We start from the raw sequence: 21799 nt of genomic DNA, 5'->3' as shown, positions 1-21799 counted from the left end.
ACATCACCTGACAGTTTCTATTAGTATGAAGTTTTGTGAAATCTAAGTTAATTATGGTAACACATATCGGTATCTTTCTGTAACATCTCAATGTTAATTAAGGTAGCACGCTAGCTTCTATTACTGGTGAATAATAGGCCTCCATGTGTATAAATCACATGGTTATAACTTTGTTCCTTGTGTGATCAGATTTTTTAAGCTCTGATTATTTTGATTGTGTATCTATAAAGACATCTTAATAGGATTATCTCACTAATACTAATTGCCTGCATCTGAATCTATAAAAAAAACAAAAAAAACAGAAAATTGCATTTGATGAAGGTGACTTAATAGGATTATCTCTACTAATACTAATTGCCTGCATCTGAATCTATAAAAAAAACAACAACAGAAAAATGCATTTGATGAAGGTGACTTAATAGGATTATCTCTACTAATACTAATTACCTGCATCTGAATCTATAAAAAAAACAACAACAAAAAACAGAAAAATGCATTTGATGAGGGTGACTTTTTATTAGCCAAAGGTCAAGGTCAGTTGAGTTGAAGAAGGAAGTTTCTCAAAATGAAAATGTTGTGTTGATAATTGTTAGCTTAAGCCATCACACTGTAATGTTGGGTACCGGGTATATGAAACAGATTGATTGGTGAAGTAAAGTTCAACAAGAAACAGGGCATCATATTTGCTGACAAAAATCTGATATCTGTGTCAAGGTTAGGTAGCTAGAATTAACATTGATTTTATTACCACATATGATGCAAAAACAGACTGGGAGTCTTGCAATTTCAGGTGCCACTAAAATAGATCAAATATACTTAGCTCAAAATTTATGTGATTCTGTGTGATTTATTTCAGACATAAAATCTTTTTGTGGGGCTTTTAAGATTATTCATATGAGATGTTTCAGGTTGCCATTGCTGGTATTTACATTACATGGTTATAACGGCTATACACAATGGTTACAGAATAACCCGTGAAGCTTTAAAACCTGTCAAAATGGCTTTATGTTCCCCGCATACTCGGGTTTGTCAGTCAGGAAAAAGATACCAGAAGTTCTCATCTGTCTGATTATTCTGGTTCCAAGACGGATGTTTTGTTCCTTCGTGAACTTGGTTAGGCTGAATCTGATACTAAAATGACTTTTTTATTGTGGAAAGTCAGCTGATGAAGTGTCAACAATATTAGTTGTGTGTGAGGTTGGTCGTGTTTGACTCCATCAAGCTGTGATATTTTAGGTAACAAAGTTGTCACAGAAATTTACATTAGTGTCATACCATATATAGTGCTGCAATAACTAGGGTCAATAAACGGGACATTTGTTGTAGATTTATGAAATAGATTGGACTTGAGCATATTATTCATTATCTTTATGAGAGAAATTCCCCGATAAACAAAATCTTTAGAAAAATATAATATTAATTAATTAAGGCATTGATAATATATGAAATGTTTTCAAATTTCATTTAAGGGCAAAAATGAAATAAACAAAAAACAAAAAACTGTGATACTGTTTCCACATTCAGGTAAAACTTTATTACACTCAGGTGAATGTTTATTACACCCATGTCAATCTTTCTTACACTCATGCAAATCTTTATTCACTCTGCTAAAACTTAATTTCACTCAGGTTAAACTTCATTGCATTCAGGTAAAACTTTGTAACACATAGGTAAAACTTTTTTATACTCAGGTGAAACTTGATTACACTCAGGTAAAACTACTCAGGTAAAACTTCATTACACTCAGGCAAGTCTTTATTACTCTCAGGTAAAACTACTCAGGTAAAACTTCATTACACTCAGGCAAGTCTTTATTACTCTCAGGTGAACCTTTATTACACTCAGGTAAAACTACTCGGGTAAAACTTTATTACACTCAGGTAAAACTTTCTTACACTCAGATGAATCTTTATTACACTCAAGTGAAACTCAATCAAAGAATAGTATTGGTTAGTAATTTGCAATATTTCAGAACAATTGACAAACATATTAAAACATTTTGAACTCTGTTTGTTTTAAGTCAGGATTTCAAATAAATAGAGACTTCCAGCCAGGATATAAGCCTATATGGGATTAATAGAGTATGTCGATGTCACACAGACAATTCTCAGCCGTAGGGTAAAAGTATTTGTGGTTCAACACAAGACTTAACCCAGTTCTGAACTTCAAAGCTGTTAATTATCCTTTAAGGATAGAGATTTCTCTGTCCATACATCACATAAGATTGATTGATATTTTTGCTCCAATACTTCCTTCTAATACAAAAATACAATGTTAATGATCATAATTCACTGTGCATTGTATTATCTTTAATGGTCCATATACCAAATGTTACATAACAGCCTAATCTTATAAATAATGATTCAGTTCATATAAACTGTCTCGCCAGTGTAATCACAAGTGATGATTTAAGGTGCATGGTTTTACCCTCCCTATTGTGGTCTGTGCTGTGATGGTTTTATCCTTGAGCAAGACACTTCACCCTCATTGCATGCGAAGAGCCTCCTGTATATTGTTCAGTGAGGTACCCACTAACTACTACAAGGAGACCCTGCCTCAAAATGACCCTGGCAGTTTATGGGGCAATAACCCCAACAAATAAACAAACAAGCTGAATTATCTTGGTATAGGGAGATAACAAAAGGATAATCTGTCTTTAACAGATCATACATCAGCCGTTTTAATTATACAAGACAGGGAGGGATCAACATGATATATAAGGTATATCTTATTAGGGTTCCAAATATGACACATTTCATTTGAAATTATGCACATAGTGGTGGGTGAAAAATATGTGAAGACAAATTATAAATACATTTTAGATAAAACAAAGGCACATATGTTTATGTTGTGGGCAGAACTTCACAGGAATGAACTCAAGTGTCTCATGTCCCATATACACGCAGGGGACAAGAACTTAAAAGTTATCCCGGAAATCATGTCCTCTGACTCAACAGATTTGTACAGGATCACGAATGCATGTTATTCTGTGTATTTGTTACATTTCTTGAAATTAATTTGCATTTAAGAAATGAAATGACACTTGAGATTAATAATTGTGTGGCCATGGGCTTCATTAGGAACTTCACAGTCATGATTTTGTGAGGTAACAGCAGCAGTCTAATAGTTAATTATCAATTCAAGCACAGAGTGCATTCAAATTGTGGCACGCGTTTGTCCTGTATCCGGTTTTAGCATATTTGCCGCTAGACTGGCCACCAGCTCTTAAATTTTTGTTAAGAATTGCTCAGCTAAATATGAATACTAGATTATCTCCCCCTAGTTTGAAACTAAGGATCTCGAATCAGACATATCCTAGAGACCTAAATCATAAAGTTCTATATTTTAGTAATAATTTTAATGTTCTAGAGACAGGGGGCCAGTTTAGTTTGCCACCAGCAAGTCATGTTTAAGCAGTGGCACCAAGGCAAAATGGCTGATATAAAAAAAAAAAAAAAGATAAAAAATTTTTTTTATTGTTTTTAAAGGTCAGAATATCCAAAACCCCAACAAAAGTATATATTATTGTAATAATTTGAAAGCATGTTTGATCATATAGTATGTTTTTTTTTAGTTTTTTTTTTTAACAAACATGTTGTTAACTAATCTGCTATCATTAATGCTCATAACTCTTTCACAGCTCATTTGACCAGTTTCTTGTCTTCAAAAACTATCAGCTTAAATTATTAACTTGTGATTGCAACGGTTGTAAAACATATCAACTTATGATAAATGTTTACTTTAATTATTCTACAACAATTGTGAAACAAGTTATATCGACTGATATTAATCACGCTTGTTGGCCTTGATTGAAACGTGCAAGGGGTCTAACTGTGGGAGGAAACCAGAGTACCCGGGGAAAACCCACGTGGTTGGGCAAGTGACCCCATACCTTTTCACATCTGATCGGAGAATCGAACCCCAGCCACCTAGGTGAAAGGCATGTGTGTTTAATTATCACTGTGCCACCAGACCTCCCTTATATAACTTACTTTTGTTGGCCAAGATGGAAGCATGTGAGGGGTCTAATTAGTGTGGAAATAAGGCAACCAGAGGACCCAGAGAAAATCAAAATAGTCAGGCAGATCACAAACCCCCTTTTCACCTTCGATTTGGAATTGAACACTGGACACCTGGGTGGAAACTTTGTACACTACACACTATGCCAACTGATTTTCAAGCTTGCTGGATTTTTTGTTTCGCTTTGCCACCAACGGTGTGCTCAAATGCATTACAGTAAAAGGGGGATAACCCTTGAATTTATTAAACTTGTCTGTCCTGTCACTTCCAGAAAATAAATAAAATATTGACACTTTATTAATCAGCTTAAATCAGGTTCAAACAAAGTATTAGCTAGAAATATCTTTTCATGTATCAAATAAACAAATGTGACATATTTATCAAATCATCTCTGGTGATAAAAAAGACTGGAATAAATTTATATCTTCATCTCCAAGCTTTTTATGTATTTCCGACTAAACTACTTAATTTTGTTAATCTGCATTTATGCAGAATTTCAAATTTTTATTTAACCTAATTTGTATTATGGAATATTAAGTATTGGAACAGATAAGGCATTTTTTACCATGTGTAGATCTTACTATTAATTTTACTGATAATTAGTACCAAATTAAGAAGAAAAGGCGAAAATCAAAAGAAAACCAAAACAAAAAAATAATAATACAGAAAACTAAAAGTTGAAATAAAAAACAAATCTAGCATTCCAATTAGATAGAAATACAATACTTGAGTAGAGTCTTCTATATTTCTTAATCTGATTAAAACTAGATTCTCTATCTCGATTTACACATGGTAACCTTTCGCTATACCCAAAAATCTATAGAATTTGATTTTGATAAGATGTTGGTTCAAATGTTATGTACTTGGCAGTTGTCTGTTAAAATGGCTATGTATAAAAAAACATTTCTATATTATAAGTAAGTAAAATAATCAATATTCAGGGGAGCTGTTATTATGTTGCAAAACAGGGAACCATTTAACTTTGGGCTGCATAGATGGAAGGGAAGTAACTCTTATAAAAATACACAAAACCTGTATAATAATTTTTGGTTTTACTGAAATTAAAATAAAAAAATATTTTGATAATCTTGCAGAAATAAGATAAGTAATCTGTTAAAGTTATACGGTAAATGTAACAATTTGCTAATTATTTTCAATAAAATACATTTCAAAATTCAGTTAACACTTGAAATGCATGTCAAATTTGTGTTAAAGCAAACTACAATTGGTTCAAAGTATGTAACCTCAAGCCATTATGTGAAAGATATATTAATTAAACTTCAAATGATTTAATCAAAATATAGTTTTAATGAAAAAGATATGGCAAATATCTTTAATATATTAACTGCATGTTTATGGGGTGGAAATCTGTTAAAGATTAAATAAATCAATTGAAATTAAAAAAGTAATAATAATAATGAAAAAGATTACATTTGATAATACAGAATGTTATTTTCCTTTAAGAAAAAATCTAGCTGCAAGTTTTTGTCATGAAGCATTAAATGAAGACATACAATCTTTCTGAGGCAATAGTACTTTACATAATAAAGTTGATGAGGAAATAAAAATAAGGGGAAGTAACTCTTGCAGACCTCCTCTCTAATTAGTTTTCTGTTGTGGTTTAAAAAAAAATCAGAAATCTTTAATAAGTTGATGTCTGTCACTGCTTTAATAGTGATTAGTTTTTTTACCCTGATTAACATATAACTAAAACTGCTTTTATAGAAATTGGAAATAGTTTGCATAAACAATTTATTTTTTCTTCAAGGTGTGATATTAAATATTTTTATTAACTTCAGATTTTAATGTCAAAGTGAAATACTCTGATAAATATAAGATATTTTTCATGAACTCTAAAATGATAAAATTCAAAGAAAAAAATACAAATATTTTTATAATGATAAAATGTGTTACGCTAACATCAGGTTGAATTCCTTTCCATGCCCCGCCCCTTTATTTCATTAATTGTATACTGTCGGATAAAAATAGAAAAATTGAGACTTCAATCAAGAATTGATAGGTAAATTGAGATTAAATGGAAATAACAGATGGATCTCATTGGGATATCTAGTGACTTGTATGTCCAATGTAGCCCATAGTTTGTCTTTCTCGTGGTGTTATACATGCAAACTATATTCCTGTCCACAACTTTTTTTCATTATTGAGTGTAATGTGATAGGGCAGTATTAAGGTGGGTAAACTTGGTCACAAAAGAGAATTAGATATGGTAGCTGAAATGTATGTCAACACTACAACAATGGTGAATTAAAATGACAAAGTTCAGTAACACGGCCCTTGTGTACTTTCCACTTTTTCTGCAATCACAATAACAAATGGCTGTTTTCAGATAAAAGGTGTTTCCCATTGATTTCTGATCACTGGACTGTTTGTTCTGAATCTTGAGTAAATATTTTTGAGTTTAAGGCCCTCTTCAGGCTCTACATAGCATAGCTTTATATACTTTACGACATGGTATTTTTGCATAATATTTTAATATTTTTATTAGGTATTTTTCATAATCAAAATACCTAATACAGTTAAATGTATTACTTTTACTGCTAATTTTAAGTTTACTATATGTCTATTGTACTATGTAAAACACAATATTTTCTGAATGGATATCATTTGTTCAAAAATGGTTATATTTCATATAAACAGTTGTTCATACATCAGAATTTTCCAGCTCAAATAGATTTGGTATAACAGATTTGGCTAAATCAAGACAGATTTTGCTTCATTTTTGACTGACCAGATAAACTAGATTTTCTATATTGTGATTGGCTTATCAGAGGCCTAGGGATCTGTTATATTTTCATTGGCCAGATGAACTAGATTTTGCTTCATAGTGATTGGTTAGATCAGACAAATCTCCTCTATTTTGATTGGCCAGATAAACTAGATTTAGCTGTATACATTCATTGATGATGGTTTAAGCTATATAGATGTGGCAGCTGGGTTTTGGTACATTTTAATTTAATTAGCCAAATGAACTAGATTTTACTACTGATGACATATAAGCTAGATATAAAATTGATAAATTAGTATACATTGATTTCAGTATTACATGAACATGAATATTAGATTCTATTTAGAATTGTATTTTCTTCTCCATATACTGATGACTGATGTTAAACAAACTTTTCTCTACGTAATGCCAAGACAATGGGATGATGTCTATATATGGTACATGTCACAATACAATAGTGTTAATTCCATCTCTGTTCATCTTTTACGTCTGTATGTAACCCCAATATTTGTCAGCTCTCTAGCAGCTTCATTCCTTGAGGGATTTTGATCAAACTTCGCACAATGATAAAGGAACTAAATATCTCAGACAAGTTTAGGTTACAGGATTTTTGGGTCAAGGTCACTGTTACTAATTTTAGTGGGGGCCTGTAAAGGAGTCTTGTATTGTTTTAGCAATACCCAGTATGCATGTTTGACTTGGTTTGCTATCAATGTTTTTGCTTTTTGCACGCAACTGAATTTAAACAGAATACCTAATACCACAATACCTATACTGTTAGTAAATGAGATAAAAAAAAAGTAGTTGTATCTAGTGGAATGTAGCAGAATGCTTCAAGTGCGGTTGCATTTGGATAGACTGCTTCAAGTGCTGTTGTAATTAGCAGAATGGTTCCGGTGCAATAGTATCTAGCGGAATGGTTCCAATCCAGTTGTATCATGTGGAATGCTTCAATGCCGATGCAATTGTATCTAGGCAAAGTCTTCCGGTGCAGTTGTATCTAGTGGAATGTTTCTGGTACAGTTGTGTCTAGCAGAATGCTTTTAGCGCTAAAATAAAATTCCAATATCTATGTTTAAAGTATTTTCATATTAGCTATATAATAGCTGTATTATTAATCAAATGAGGCTAATTCTGCGCCGTTAATTTTTAAACCTGGAGTTTTTACAAGTGATACAATATCATGTACAGTGTACTAATTTTCTAGACAGGATAATGTAGATACTAGTGCATACTTCAAAGTAACTTCAGTAAGGTATTCATTCTCTTGGTCACTACCATTTTCGCTCTATCAACTACCCAGGCGATTATTAGAACAAGTAGTTACAATGGTTTTCTGTAGGTGTTAGATATTTGGCAGCGTTGAGTTGATGGCTTCTATCTGAACCATTAAGAAAAGTAACTGAATGAAACCCAAGGTCAAGGTCACAGTCAGACTATAACATTTAAAAGATGTAGACATTCTTAGATAAGGTCAATATCAAAGGTCAAGGTCAAATTTTAAAGACAGTCATATTAAAAGGTAAGGGTCACAAAATAGTATCTCAAAATAATTTGAGAACATGTAGTCATGTAGGGGTCAAGATTAAAATTTTGTGGCTAATTGTCAGATGTAATGCACAGGAATGCATCAAAAGTTTATCAGGACAGGTCAAAAGGTCAAGATCATATTTGTATCATAAGGTCAGATTGTCACATTGTCACAATGTCTAGAAATGGCTAGAAATGCAGAATCCTATTTAGAATAGGCATGATTATAACACAAGTTGGCCATTGTTTGCCAAAAGCTTTAACTTGGATTGGGTTTTTAGGTCACCTGAGACAAAGTCTCAAGTGACCTATTCTAATCACCTTTTGTCCGTCGTCGTCCGTCGTCCGTCGTCTGTCGTGCGTCCGTAAACAATTTACATTTTTGACTTCTTCTCCAAAACCCCCTAACCAAATTCAATGAAATTCGGCAGAAAGCTTCTATGGCTGAAGGTCAACCAAAATTGTGAATTATATGGTCCCCACCCCCCAGGGGCCTAAGGGATGGGGCCAAAAAGGGTCAAATTGACTAAAACTTTAAAAAATCTTCTTCTCTTCTCTCAGATATGGTGGAATCAAATATTATTCATAGATGGAAGGATCTTATGGTGCTTTACCAAAATTGTGAATTTCATGACCCGGGGTCTCAAGTTTGCCCCTGGGGAGGGGGTAAACTTTACTATAGCTTATATAGGGAAATCACATTTTTGACTATAATTTGTTTGATTTCTATTGGAATTCATTCTAAAATGGTTAACATTATCACCATGGGATTACAGTTTGATGGTATGCACATGTTGGCCCTGACTGACCCCCAGGAGCTGATGGACGGGGCCAAAAAGGGTCAAATTGACTGAAATTTCAAAAATTTTCTTCTCAATACCCATATAAGTTAGAGTCAAATACTTTTCATAGATGGAAGGATCTTGTGGTGCTTTACCAAAATTGTGAATTTCATGACCCTTGGGTCTCACATTTGGCCTGGGGAGGGGATAAACTTTACTATAGTTTATATAGGGAAATCACATTTTTGTCTATGATTTGTTGGATTTCTATTGGAATTTATTCTGAAATGGTTAACATTATCAGCATGGGATAACAGTTTGATGGTATGCACATGTTGGCCCTGACTGACCCCCAGAGGCTGATGGGCGGGGCCAAAAAGGGTCAAATTGACTGAAATTTCAAAAATCTTCTTCTTAATACCCATATAAGTTAGAATCAAATACTTTTCATAGATGGAAGAGTCTTATGATGCTTTACCAAAATTGTGAATTTCATGACCCTTGGATATCACGTTCGCCCCTGGGGAGGGGGTAGACTTTACAATAATTTATATAGGGAAATCACATTTTTGGCAAAAAAAAATCACATTATCAGCATTGGATGACAGCTTAATGATATGCACATGTTGGCCCTGACTGACCCCAGGGACTGATGGGTGGGGCTAAAAAGAGTCAATTAGATTAACTGAAATATTTCAAATCTCAGGTGACCGTTAAGGCCCATGGGCCTCTTGTTAGCTATGAGGACTCCACTAGGTCACATGGTCAAAGGTTTATTTTAATTCCCAATATAGTTTTACCTGTAATAAGCCTGTGTTCACTAATAAGACCATCATGTTAATATGAAATTGATTATAAGCTCTTGTTCATTTCACTTAAATTACACTATTCTGAGAACTTCAGTGAAGGAGAACCGGCCACACTAGATGTAGGTATGTGTAGTACACACTGATGATTAGTCTAACATCAGTGAGACACCTTTGATAAAATTTAACAAACCCCTGTAAACTATTAAAGGTATATATATATACTGTACATTTACTTGCCAGTGGGCACAGATACTTAGCTTGTATAGAGTTGTCATACTGTGAAAGATTGTTTGACCTAGAAAATTGAATTTAGTTTTGATGAGAATGAAATGGTGGAAGTTGACCTTGAGGGCGAAATGTAATGTCCCTGGATCAGATTTCCATGTAATCCTGTCTATCTATACCTCTAACACATCTCTATACATTTATATCTCTACACAAACACCATCTACTTGTGATCACAGCAAAAGGAGTTGACAGTGTCCTGTAGGGCTATTGTCTCCGATCCCTGATACAGATCATTGGCCCCAGGTTTCTTAAAGGTGTTCAAAGTCTTGTTACACATACTGGGAATCCTTAATTACGTAATGTAAATATTGTTGTATCATTAAAGCTCTGTCTGGGTGGAGCTCATGAATATTCATGAGGCATTAGGTCATTTAAATATATAATGCTGTATGTGTGTTTGTGTGGTATCATGTTACGTAATTCATTACAAATTAGCAGTATGTTGTAATTTTCACATGATTAAATGGAAATCATGCTTTTAACATAAATGAAAAATCTACATGGATGCAAAACATACAGAGTTAATTCAATAGTATAATTACATGTTTTTGTTTATGAATAAATATTTCTGTCTTCTAAGGCCTGTAGGTTTTTCAGCCCCTGCAGCGACACAGGTTGTTTGCCGTATTTATCAATAAGCCCACCCATGTTCATTAAAGTTGAGTAGAAATGGCTACAAATATCATTAATTTCCCTGTAGTAAGTTTGTCCCACCTGTCAATGCTGTAAGTCCCTGCAGCTACTCAGGTGTCAGTAAAGTCAGGTGTTCATAAAGTCAGGTGTCAGTAAAGTCAGGTGTTCATAAAGTCAGGTGTCAGTAAAGTCAGGTGTCTGTAAAGTCAGGTGTCAGTAAAGTCAGATGTCAGTAAAGTCAGGTGTCAGTAAAGTCAGGTGTCAGTAAAGTCAGTTGTCAGTAAAGTCAGGTGTCAGTAAAGTCAGATGTCAGTAAAGTCAGGTGTCAGTAAAGTCAGGTGTCAGTAAAGTCAGTTGTCAGTAAAGTCAGGTGTCAGTAAAGTCAGGTGTCAGTAAAGCCAGATGTCAGTAATTTAAAATGTCAGTTAAGTCAGGTGTCAGTAAAACTTGGATGTCAGTAAAGTCTGGGGTCAGTAAAGTCAGGTGTCTGTAAAATCAGGTGTCAGTAAAGTCAGGTGTCTGTAAAATCAGGTGTCAGTAAAGTCAGGTGTCTGTAAAATCAGGTGTCAGTAAAGTCTGATGTCAGTAATGTCAGGTGTCAGTAAAGTCAGGTGTCAGTAAAGTTGTCAGTAATGTCAGATGTCAGTAAAGTCAGGTGTCAGTAAAATCAGGTGTCAGTAAAGTCAGATGTCAGTAAAGTCAGGTGTCAGTAAAGTCAGGTGTCAGTAAAGCTGGGTGTCAGTAAAGTCTGGTGTCAGTAAAGTCAGGTGTCTGTAAAGTCAATTGTCAGTAAAGTCAGATGTCTGTAAAGTCAATTGTCAGTAAAGTCAGGTGTCTGTAAAATCAGGTGTCAGTAAAGTCAGATGTCAGTAAAGTCAGGTGTCAGTAAAATCAGGTGTCAGTAAAGTCAGATGTCAGTAAAGTCAGGTGTCAGTAAAGTCAGGTGTCAGTAAAGCTGGGTGTCAGTAAAGTCTGGTGTCTGTAAAGTCAGGTGTCTGTAAAGTGATGTGTCAGTAAAGTCAGTTGTCAGTAAAGTCTGATGTCAGTAATGTCAGGTGTCAGTAAAGTCAGGTGTTAGTAAAATCAGGTGTCAGTTAAGGCAGGTCTGAGTAAAGTCAGGTGTCAGTAAAATCTGGTGTCAGTAAAGTCAGGTGTTGGTAAAGTCAAATGACAGTTAAGTTAGATTTCTATCAAGTCAGGTGTCTGTGAAATCATGTGTCAGTAAAGTCAGGTGTCAGTGAAGTCAGGTGTTGGTAAAGGCAGGTATCAGGAAAGGCAATGTTGGTTAAAACAGGTGTCAATTAAGGCAGGTGTCAGTAAAATGAAGTTTCTAAATTGAGTGTTAGCTAAGTTATTGCTATTTTAGTTTTAGTGAAAATGTTCTAAAACAACATAAAAAATAGATATGGAAGTGTGTGATAAATGTTGTCCATCCATGTGTTGTATTTATAGAATGTTGTCCATCCATATGTTGTATTTATAGAATGTTGTCCATCCATGTGTTGTGTTTATAGTATGTTGTCCATCCATATGTTGTGTTTATAGTATGTTGTCCATCCATGTGTTGTGTTTATAGTATGTTGTCCATCCATGTGTTGTGTTTATAGAATGTTGTCCATCCATGTGTTGTGTTTATAGTATGTTGTCCATCCATATGTTGTGTTTATAGTACGTTGTCCATCCATGTGTTTTGTTTACAGTATGTTGTCCATCCATATGTTTTGTTAGCCCACCATCATCAGATGGTGGGCTATTCAAATCGCCCTTTGTCCGTGGTCCGCCATCCGTCCCTCCGTCCGTCCCTCCGTCCCTCCGTCCGTCCGTCCCTCCATCCGTCCCTCCGTCCGTAAACAATTCTTGTTATCGCTATTTCTCAGAAAGTGCTGAAGGGATCTTTCTCAAATTTCATATGTAGGTTCCCCTTGGTGCCTAGTTATGCATATTGTGTTTTGAGATTATTCGGAAAACAATATGGCCGACAGGCAGCCATCTTGGATTTTGACAATTGAAGTTTGTTATCGCTATTTCTGAGAAAGTACTGAAGGGATCTTTCTCAAGTTTCATATGAAGGTTTCCCTTGGTGCCTAGTTATGCATATTGCGTTTTGAGACCAATCGGAAAACAACATGGCCGACAGGCAGCCATCTTGGATTTTGACAATTGAAGTTTGTTATCACTATTTCTGAGAAATTACTGAAGGGATCTTTCTGAAATTTCATATGTAGGTTCCCCTTGGTACCTAGTTATGCATATTGCATTTTGAGACCAATCAGAAAACAACATGGCCGACAGGCAGCCATCTTGGATTTTGACAATTGAAGTTTGTTATCACTATTTCTGAGAAAGTACTGAATGGATCTTTCTGAAATTTCATATGTAGGTTTACCTTGGTGCCTAGTTATGCATATTGCGTTTTGAGACCAATCCAAAAACAACATGGCCGACAGGCAGCCATCTTGGATTTTGACAATTGAAGATTGTTATCACTATTTCTGAGAAAGTACTGAATGGATCTTTCTGAAATTTTATATGTAGGTTTCCCTTGGTGCCTAGTTATGCATATTGCGTTTTTAGACCAATCTGAAAACAACATTGCCGACAGGCAGCCATCTTGGATTTTGACAATTGAAGTTTGTTATCGCTATTTCTGAGAAAGTATTTAAGGGATCTTTCTCAAATTTCATATGTAAGTTTCCCTTGGTGCCTAGTTATGCATATTGCATTTTGAGACCAATATGAAAATAACATGGCCGACAGGCAGCCATCTTGGATTTTGACAATTGAAGTTTGTTATCGCTATTTCTGAGAAAGTACAGAAGGGATCTTTCTCAAATTTCATATGTAGGTTCCCCTTGGTGCCTAGTTATGCATATTGCATTTTAGACCAATCGGAAAACAACATGGCCGACAGGCAGCCATCTTTGATTTTGACAATTGAAGTTTGTTATCTCTATTTCTCAAAGTACTAAATGGATCTTTCTCAAATTTCATAAGTAGGTTCCCCTTGGTCCCTTGTATTGCATTTTTGGACCAGTCTGTCCTGAAAACAACCTGGCAAACAAACAGCCATTATCGTTAAATCTCAAATTTCTTATATAGCTAGGATTCCCTTGTTTGAAAAGTACTGGAGGGATGTCTCAATTTGCACAGATTAGTAAAATGAAGGGAAAAGTAGAGAGAAGATCAATCTGACATAGAACCTCTAAAGATCATTCAATGGTGGGCTCCAAGATCCCTCTGGTTTATAGTATGTTGTCCATCCATGTGTTGTGTTTATAGTATGTTGTCCATCCATGTGTTGTGTTTATAGTATGTTGTCCATCCATGTGTTGTGTATAGTATGTTGTCCATCCATGTGTTGTGTTTGTAGTATGTTGTGTTTATAGTATGTTGTCCATCCATGCGTTGTATTTATAGTATGTTGTCCATCCATGTGTTGTGTTTATAGTATGTTGTTCATCAATATGTTGTGTTTATAGTATGTTGTCCATCCAGATGTTGTGTTTATAGTATGTTCATCCATATGTTGTGTATAGTATGTTGTCCATCCATGTGTTGTGTATAGTATGTTGTGTTTATAGTAGGTTGTCCATCCATGTGTTGTATTTATAGTATGTTGTCCATCCATGTGTTGTGTTTATAGTATGTTCATCCATATGTTGTGTATAGTATGTTGTCCATCAATGTGTTGTGAATAGTATGTTGTGTTTATAGTATGTTGTCCATCCATGTGTTGTATTTATCGTATGTTGTCTATCCATGTGTTGTGTTTATAGTATGTTGTCCATCCATGTGTTGTGTTCATAGTATGTTGTCCATCCATGTGTTGTGTTTATAGAATGTTGTCCATCCATGTGTTGTGTTTATAGTATGTTGTCCATCCATGTGTTGTGTTTATAGTATGTTGTCCATCCATGTGTTGTGTTTATAGAATGTTGTCCATCCATGTGTTGTGTTTATAGTATGTTGTCCATCCATGTGTTGTGTTTATAGTATGTTGTTCATCCATGTGTTGTGTTTATAGTATGTTGTCCATCATTATGTTGTGTTTTTAGTATGTTGTCCATCAATATGTTGTGTTTATAGTATGTTGTCATTCAATATGTTGTGTATAGTATGTTGTGTTTATAGTATGTTGTCCATCTATATGTTGTGTTTTTAGTAAGTTGTCTATCCATATGTTGTATTTATAGTATGTTGTCCATCCATGTGTTGTATTTATAGTATGTTGTCTATCCATATGTTGTATTTATAGTATGTTTTTTGTAAACGTCCATATAGTACTGTCACAATTGTTACTATGTCTTCACCACCAGTGTATCCTACCCTCAGTGTCAGCTCAAGTTGGGCACCACTTCGTCAACTTAGATATGATTTCTCATGAAAAAATGGTGTTTAGTTTCCGACTTTTGTATTGACATAATGTATTAGTTTATACTGGAGCCCATCACTGAATGGTACTAGTATATTATAGCGAGGGAGGTTGTAGTGGGGAGGGGGGTTACTGGTTAAACCACTGTGACCTCCAAATGAGAGGAAGTGGTCCTTTCAATCTGGAGTACTTAAGTGAGAGTCATATTTCCAGTATGATTTCGAGTTTTGTTTAGCTTATTTAAAAGAATTCAATTTAACACCCAATTAATTTATTATGGAAAAAAACATTTATTTGTTCATGAATGAAAACTGAATGCAATATATGTATCTACCTGTTTTGACACAAGTTGAGGTGTTTTTTTTATTTGTATTGTTGTCATCAGGTATGATTAGGTCTATTGTTACACAGGTATACCAGACTAGTGATTAGTGATGGGGGTAATTTACCTGTAATTACACCTGGTGGAATGACGCTCCCGTATACGAGACCGTACCATAACTTATCGCCCATCTCAGTTCTCCGGCCTATAGCATGATCAGGGCCATTTGAACAGAAACAATCCATCCCCACCATTTCTTACCAATTTAAATAGCCAGGGCTTAAACACTTGTAGTATTTTACGTGGAATGCCAATGTAGGGATATTTGGTTTTGACAGTTAAGACAAATCGTATCACGGAGTGACAAGAGTTTTAGTACAGCGGTGCCTGTTACGACCAGACACTAGTTGTCACTGAGTACAGCTCGGCCCTGAGGTATATACAAAATTGGTCTCTATCCATACAGCCCTATATACTACAGTACAGGGTTTAATGGAAGTCAATAGACCTCAATCTCCCTGCCCCTTCAATGGAAGAACAATGACATGCTTGATCGCTCTGGACAAGGGATATTTCGGGTCGACTCTCGGGGCAGGTTGCAGGTAATTACCTGTGAGTGGACGCTCTAATTTTGGGTGTATCTACATTTTACTTGAGTCCGGGTTTGGGAGATGTTTGAAAGTGTACTGTCATCATACGATCAAGATTAGGCTAGATAATCGACTACCACTGGCTGAATTGTCTACTGAGGCCAAAAGTTCAATTATCATGTTTCGATTCTAATCGTTTTCTGTGGATGTGCTAGATAGTTGCTGTGATGTGAAAGTTGGTGAATTTTTAGCTGTACGCGTCATCTTGGATATTTGTGGAGAATTCTGGTCTGTGGTGAAGATGTCCAAACTACAAGTAGATGAGAGTGAATAGGTGTAGATTCAAGCTGGAAATTTATCCGAAAAATAATTGATTCTGTGGCCACAGGTGTTAAAAGATACACAGTAGTTTCAGGGAGCATAGCACAAATAAGATGTTTGTGGTGAAATTCTGGATTTAAGTGTTTTAGAAGGTTTTGTGTATTAGGCTACCTGTACATATAACTATATATGTACAACGGATTGCCAGCAGGTATCGGCATCATGTACAGGTAAAGATATATTTTCTATAATCATACCACTGACAAATCTGTCATTTTTGACAGGTATGGTTTGTCCTTGTACTATTATGTTTAGTGTGCTAGGAAATGTTGTGCTATACATGTATTATGTGATACGAGTTTGTAAACACCTGATGATACCAGATTGTAAACACCTGATGGGCCATCGTGTCGTGTTTATTATTTGAAGATGGCCTACTTCAGAAGTTAAATGATAGCACTATATTACCTGTAGTGTTTACCTGTTAATAATAATGGTCGTACCTGTGTATCTGAAGTAGCATTATGTAATAAGTAATTGTTTATCTGTGATAATGGTATATTGAGATGAGCCAATAAACTGTAGAATTAATGTCCTTATGTGAGTAGGCTCCTCCTGTATGTTGTATGTAATCACCCCTCATTTGTACTCCATACCCATCCCTCACCTGTACACCATACCAACCCCTCACCTGTACCCATACCTACCCCTCACCTGTACACCATACCAACCCCTCACCTGTACCCCATACCTACCCCTCACCTGTACACCATACCAACCCCTCACCTGTACCCCATACCCACCCCTCACCTGTACACCATACCCACCCCTCACCTGTACCCCATACCCACCCCTCACCTGTACACCATACCAACCCCTCACCTGTACCCCATACCTACCCCTCACCTGTACCCCATACCCACCCCTCATTTGTACACAATACCCATCCCTCACCTGTACTCCATACCCATCACTTACCTGTACACCATACACACCCCTCACCTGTACACCATACCTACCCCTCACCTGTACACCATACCTACCCCTCACCTGTACCGCATACCCACCCCTCATTTGTACACAATACCCATCCCTCACCTGTACACCATACACACCCCTCACCTGTACACCATACACACCCCTCACCTGTACACCATACCTACCCCTCACCTGTACACCATACCTACCCCTCACCTGTACCCCATACCCACCCCTCATTTGTACACAATACCCATCCCTCACCTGTATTCCATACCCATCACTTACCTGTACACCATACACACCCCTCACCTGTACACCATACCCACCCCTCACCTGTACACCATACCCACCCCTCACCTGTACACCATACCCACCCCTCACCTGTACACCATACCCCATCCCTCACCTGTACACCATACCCATCCCTCACCTGTACACCATACCCATCCCCTCACCTGTACACCATACCCACCCCTCACCTGTACACCATACCCACCCCTCACCTGTACACCATACCTACCCCTCACCTGTATACATACCCTACCCTACCCTCACCTGTACACCATACCCACCCCTCACCTGTACACCATACCCACCCCTCACCTGTACACCATACCCACCCCTCACCTGTACCCCATACCCACCCCTCACCTGTACACCATACCCATCCCTCACCTGTACACCATACCCACCCCTCACCTGTACTCCATACCCACCCCTCACCTGTACACCATACCCACCCCTCACCTGTACCCCATATCCACCCCTCACCTGTACCCCATACCCACCCCTCACCTGTACACCATACCAACCCCTCACCTGTACCCCATACCTACCCCTCACCTGTACCCCATACCCACCCCTCATTTGTACACAATACCCATCCCTCACCTGTACTCCATACCCATCACTTACCTGTACACCATACACACCCCTCACCTGTACACCATACCCACCCCTCACCTGTACACCATACCCACCCCTCACCTGTACACCATACCCCATCCCTCACCTGTACACCATACCCATCCCTCACCTGTACACCATACCCATCCCCTCACCTGTACACCATACCCACCCCTCACCTGTACACCATACCCACCCCTCACCTGTACACCATACCTACCCCTCACCTGTATACATACCCTACCCTACCCTCACCTGTACACCATACCCAACCCTCACCTGTACACCATACCCACCCCTCACCTGTACACCATACCCACCCCTCACCTGTACCCCATACCCACCCCTCACCTGTACACCATACCCATCCCTCACCTGTACACCATACCCACCCCTCACCTGTACACCATACCCACCCCTCACCTGTACTCCATACCCACCCCTCACCTGTACACCATACCCACCCCTCACCTGTACCCCATATCCACCCCTCACCTGTACACCATACCCATCCCTCACCTGTACACCATACCTACCCCTCACCTGTACACCATACCCATCCCTCACCTGTACACCATACCCACCCCTCACCTGTACCCCATACCCACCCCTCACCTGTACACCATACCAACCCCTCACCTGTACCCCATACCTACCCCTCACCTGTACCCCATACCCACCCCTCATTTGTACACAATACCCATCCCTCACCTGTACTCCATACCCATCACTTACCTGTACACCATACACACCCCTCACCTGTACACCATACCCACCCCTCACCTGTACACCATACCCACCCCTCATCTGTACACCATACCCCATCCCTCACCTGTACACCATACCCATCCCTCACCTGTACTCCATACCCACCCCTCACCTGTACACCATACCCACCCCTCACCTGTACCCCATATCCACCCCTCACCTGTACACCATACCCATCCCTCACCTGTACACCATACCCATCCCTCACCTGTACACCATACCCCATCCCTCACCTGTACACCATACCCATCCCTCACCTGTACACCATACCCATCCCTCACCTGTACCCCATACCTACCCCTCACCTGTACCCCATACCTACCCCCCATCTGTACACCATACCCACCCCTCACCTGTACACCATACCCTACCCTCTCCTGTACACCATACCTACCCCTCACCTGTACCCCATACCCTACCCTCACCTGTACACCATACCCACCCCTCACCTGTAACCCATACCTACCCCTCACCTGTACCCCATACCCTACCCTCACCTGTACACCATACCCACCCCTCACCTGTAACCCATACCTACCCCTCACCTGTACACCATACCCACCCCTCACCTGTACTCCATACCCACCCCTCACCTGTACTCCATACCCACCCCTCACCTGTACTCCATACCCACCCCTCACCTGTACACCATACCCATCCCTCACCTGTACCCCATACCCTACCCTCACCTGTACACCATACCCACCCCTAACCTGTACACCATACCCACCCCTCACCTGTACACCATACCCATCCCTCACCTGTACACTATACCCACCCCTCACCTGTACACCATACCCACCCCTAACCTGTACACCATACCCACCCCTCACCTGTACACCATACCCACCCCTAACCTGTACACCATACCCACCCCTCACCTGTACACCATACCCACCCCTCACCTGTACACTATACCCACCCCTAACCTGTACACCATACCCACCCCTAACCTGTACACCATACCCTACCCTTACCTGTACACCATACCTACCCCTCACATGTACACCATACCCTACCCTCACCTGTATACCATACCTACCCCTCACCTGTACACAATACCAACCCCTCACCTGTATACCATACCCACCCCTCACCTGTACACCATACCCTACCCTACCCTCACCTGTACACCATACCATACCCTACCCTTACCTGTACACCATACCTACCCCTCACATGTACACCATACCCTACCCTCACCTGTATACCATACCTACCCCTCACCTGTACACAATACCAACCCCTCACCTGTATACCATACCCACCCCTCACCTGTACACCATACCCTACCCTACCCTCACCTGTACACCATACCCTACCCTCACCTGTACACCATACCCACCCCTCACCTGTATACCATACCTACCCCTCACCTGTACTCCATACATACCCATCACCTGTACACCATACCCACCCCTCACCTGTACACCATACCCACCCCTCACCTGTACCCCATACCCACCCCTCACTTGTACACCATACCCTACCCTACCCTCACCTGTACACCATACCCTACCCTCACCTGTACACCATACCCACCCCTCACCTGTACACCATACCTACCCCTCACCTGTACCCCATACCCATCCCTCACCTGTACACCATACCCTACCCTCACCTGTACACCATACCCACCCCTCACCTGTACACCATACCCACCCCTCACCTGTACACCATACCCATCCCTCACCTGCACACCATACCTACCCCTCACCTGTACACCATACCCACCCCTCACCTGAACCCCTTACTAATCCATTCATATGTATCTCATATTTAGCATGTGTAGAGAAACAAAAAGTTGCAATTCACATGTCTAATCAACTTTGGCTCAACCACTTAGTTCCTTTAGTCCGACTACAGTAATTAGACTTAATTTGGACTTACATCATCATTTGGAATCAGGCCAGTGATGAGTTGTTGTTTATATGTATATCCCGATGTAATCACAGTAGACGGAACAGCCTGTCTGTAGAAAATAGGTGACGCTCGACAATGCCAGTGACAACAGTACCAGGAGGGGGGAAGAGCAAACGCTCCCAAACAACAAATAAAGTAGATTCCCATCGTATGAAGGCACTTAATACAGGTGACCTTTGACCTCTGTCAGGAGTAGAAATGTTGATCTGTAGCTGACAGATGTGTGGTTCAATCTCTAGTCAGGACAGCTGGACTGTCATGGTGGTGCATTATAGCGAGACACTTTACCCTAGGTACTGTTGATAGCTTGTGGCAGGTATGACGTATGTTATTAAATGAAGTAGTCACCAGCTACTACAAGAAAATCCCACCTCAAAAATTACCATGCAAGGCTGTTTATGGGATGAATAATGCTGCAAACAAACAATTTATCTCCATTGTATCATTGTGATACCATATGTCTAGATCTGTTATTATTAAACATGGGCTACATGTTCATTTCATTTAGTTTACATACTTGGTTCATATTTTCTGTCAGAATAACATGATATTTTCTTCATAGGTTGTTAATGTAAACAATATGGAGGTTCGCAACATTTTCACTTTAGACATCAGTGTCTACAACATTACATACCGTATATTTCAATACAACATCTAGATATAATTTATTTAAAATTTCTGAATAACTTACAATGATAGCACTAACCTTTGTGTTTCTATATAAAAGAAAATGACACACAAAAAACGCACATGTAGTCTGCCATTTTGTTTAAACAACTGGGTGCGAGCCTTATAATTACTTCAAGTA

The 21799-nt window shown here is 38.5% G+C and overlaps 1 protein-coding gene across 2 annotated transcripts in view; it reads left to right on the top strand.

The window, feature by feature from the left end:
- LOC117336830 (myelin regulatory factor-like) overlaps positions 1-21799 on the top strand; it is a 112819-nt gene that overhangs the window by 38968 nt on the left and 52052 nt on the right. Inside the window, exon 1 of one of the 2 annotated variants that reach the window (XM_033897489.1) lies at positions 16150-16643. The exons of the other annotated variant lie outside the window; for it this stretch is intronic. Within the exon in view, the coding sequence (XP_033753380.1) occupies positions 16603-16643 (41 nt within the window). The 5' untranslated portion in view covers positions 16150-16602. Of the gene's footprint in view, positions 1-16149; positions 16644-21799 lie in introns of those variants that run through there. 2 annotated transcript variants of the gene reach the window in all.

The sequence above is a fragment of the Pecten maximus genome, chromosome 10 (genome assembly GCF_902652985.1).
Source record: "Pecten maximus chromosome 10, xPecMax1.1, whole genome shotgun sequence".
In the NCBI taxonomy this organism is placed as follows: Eukaryota; Metazoa; Mollusca; class Bivalvia; order Pectinida; family Pectinidae; genus Pecten; species Pecten maximus.
This window is presented reverse-complemented; position numbering and strand designations above follow the sequence as displayed.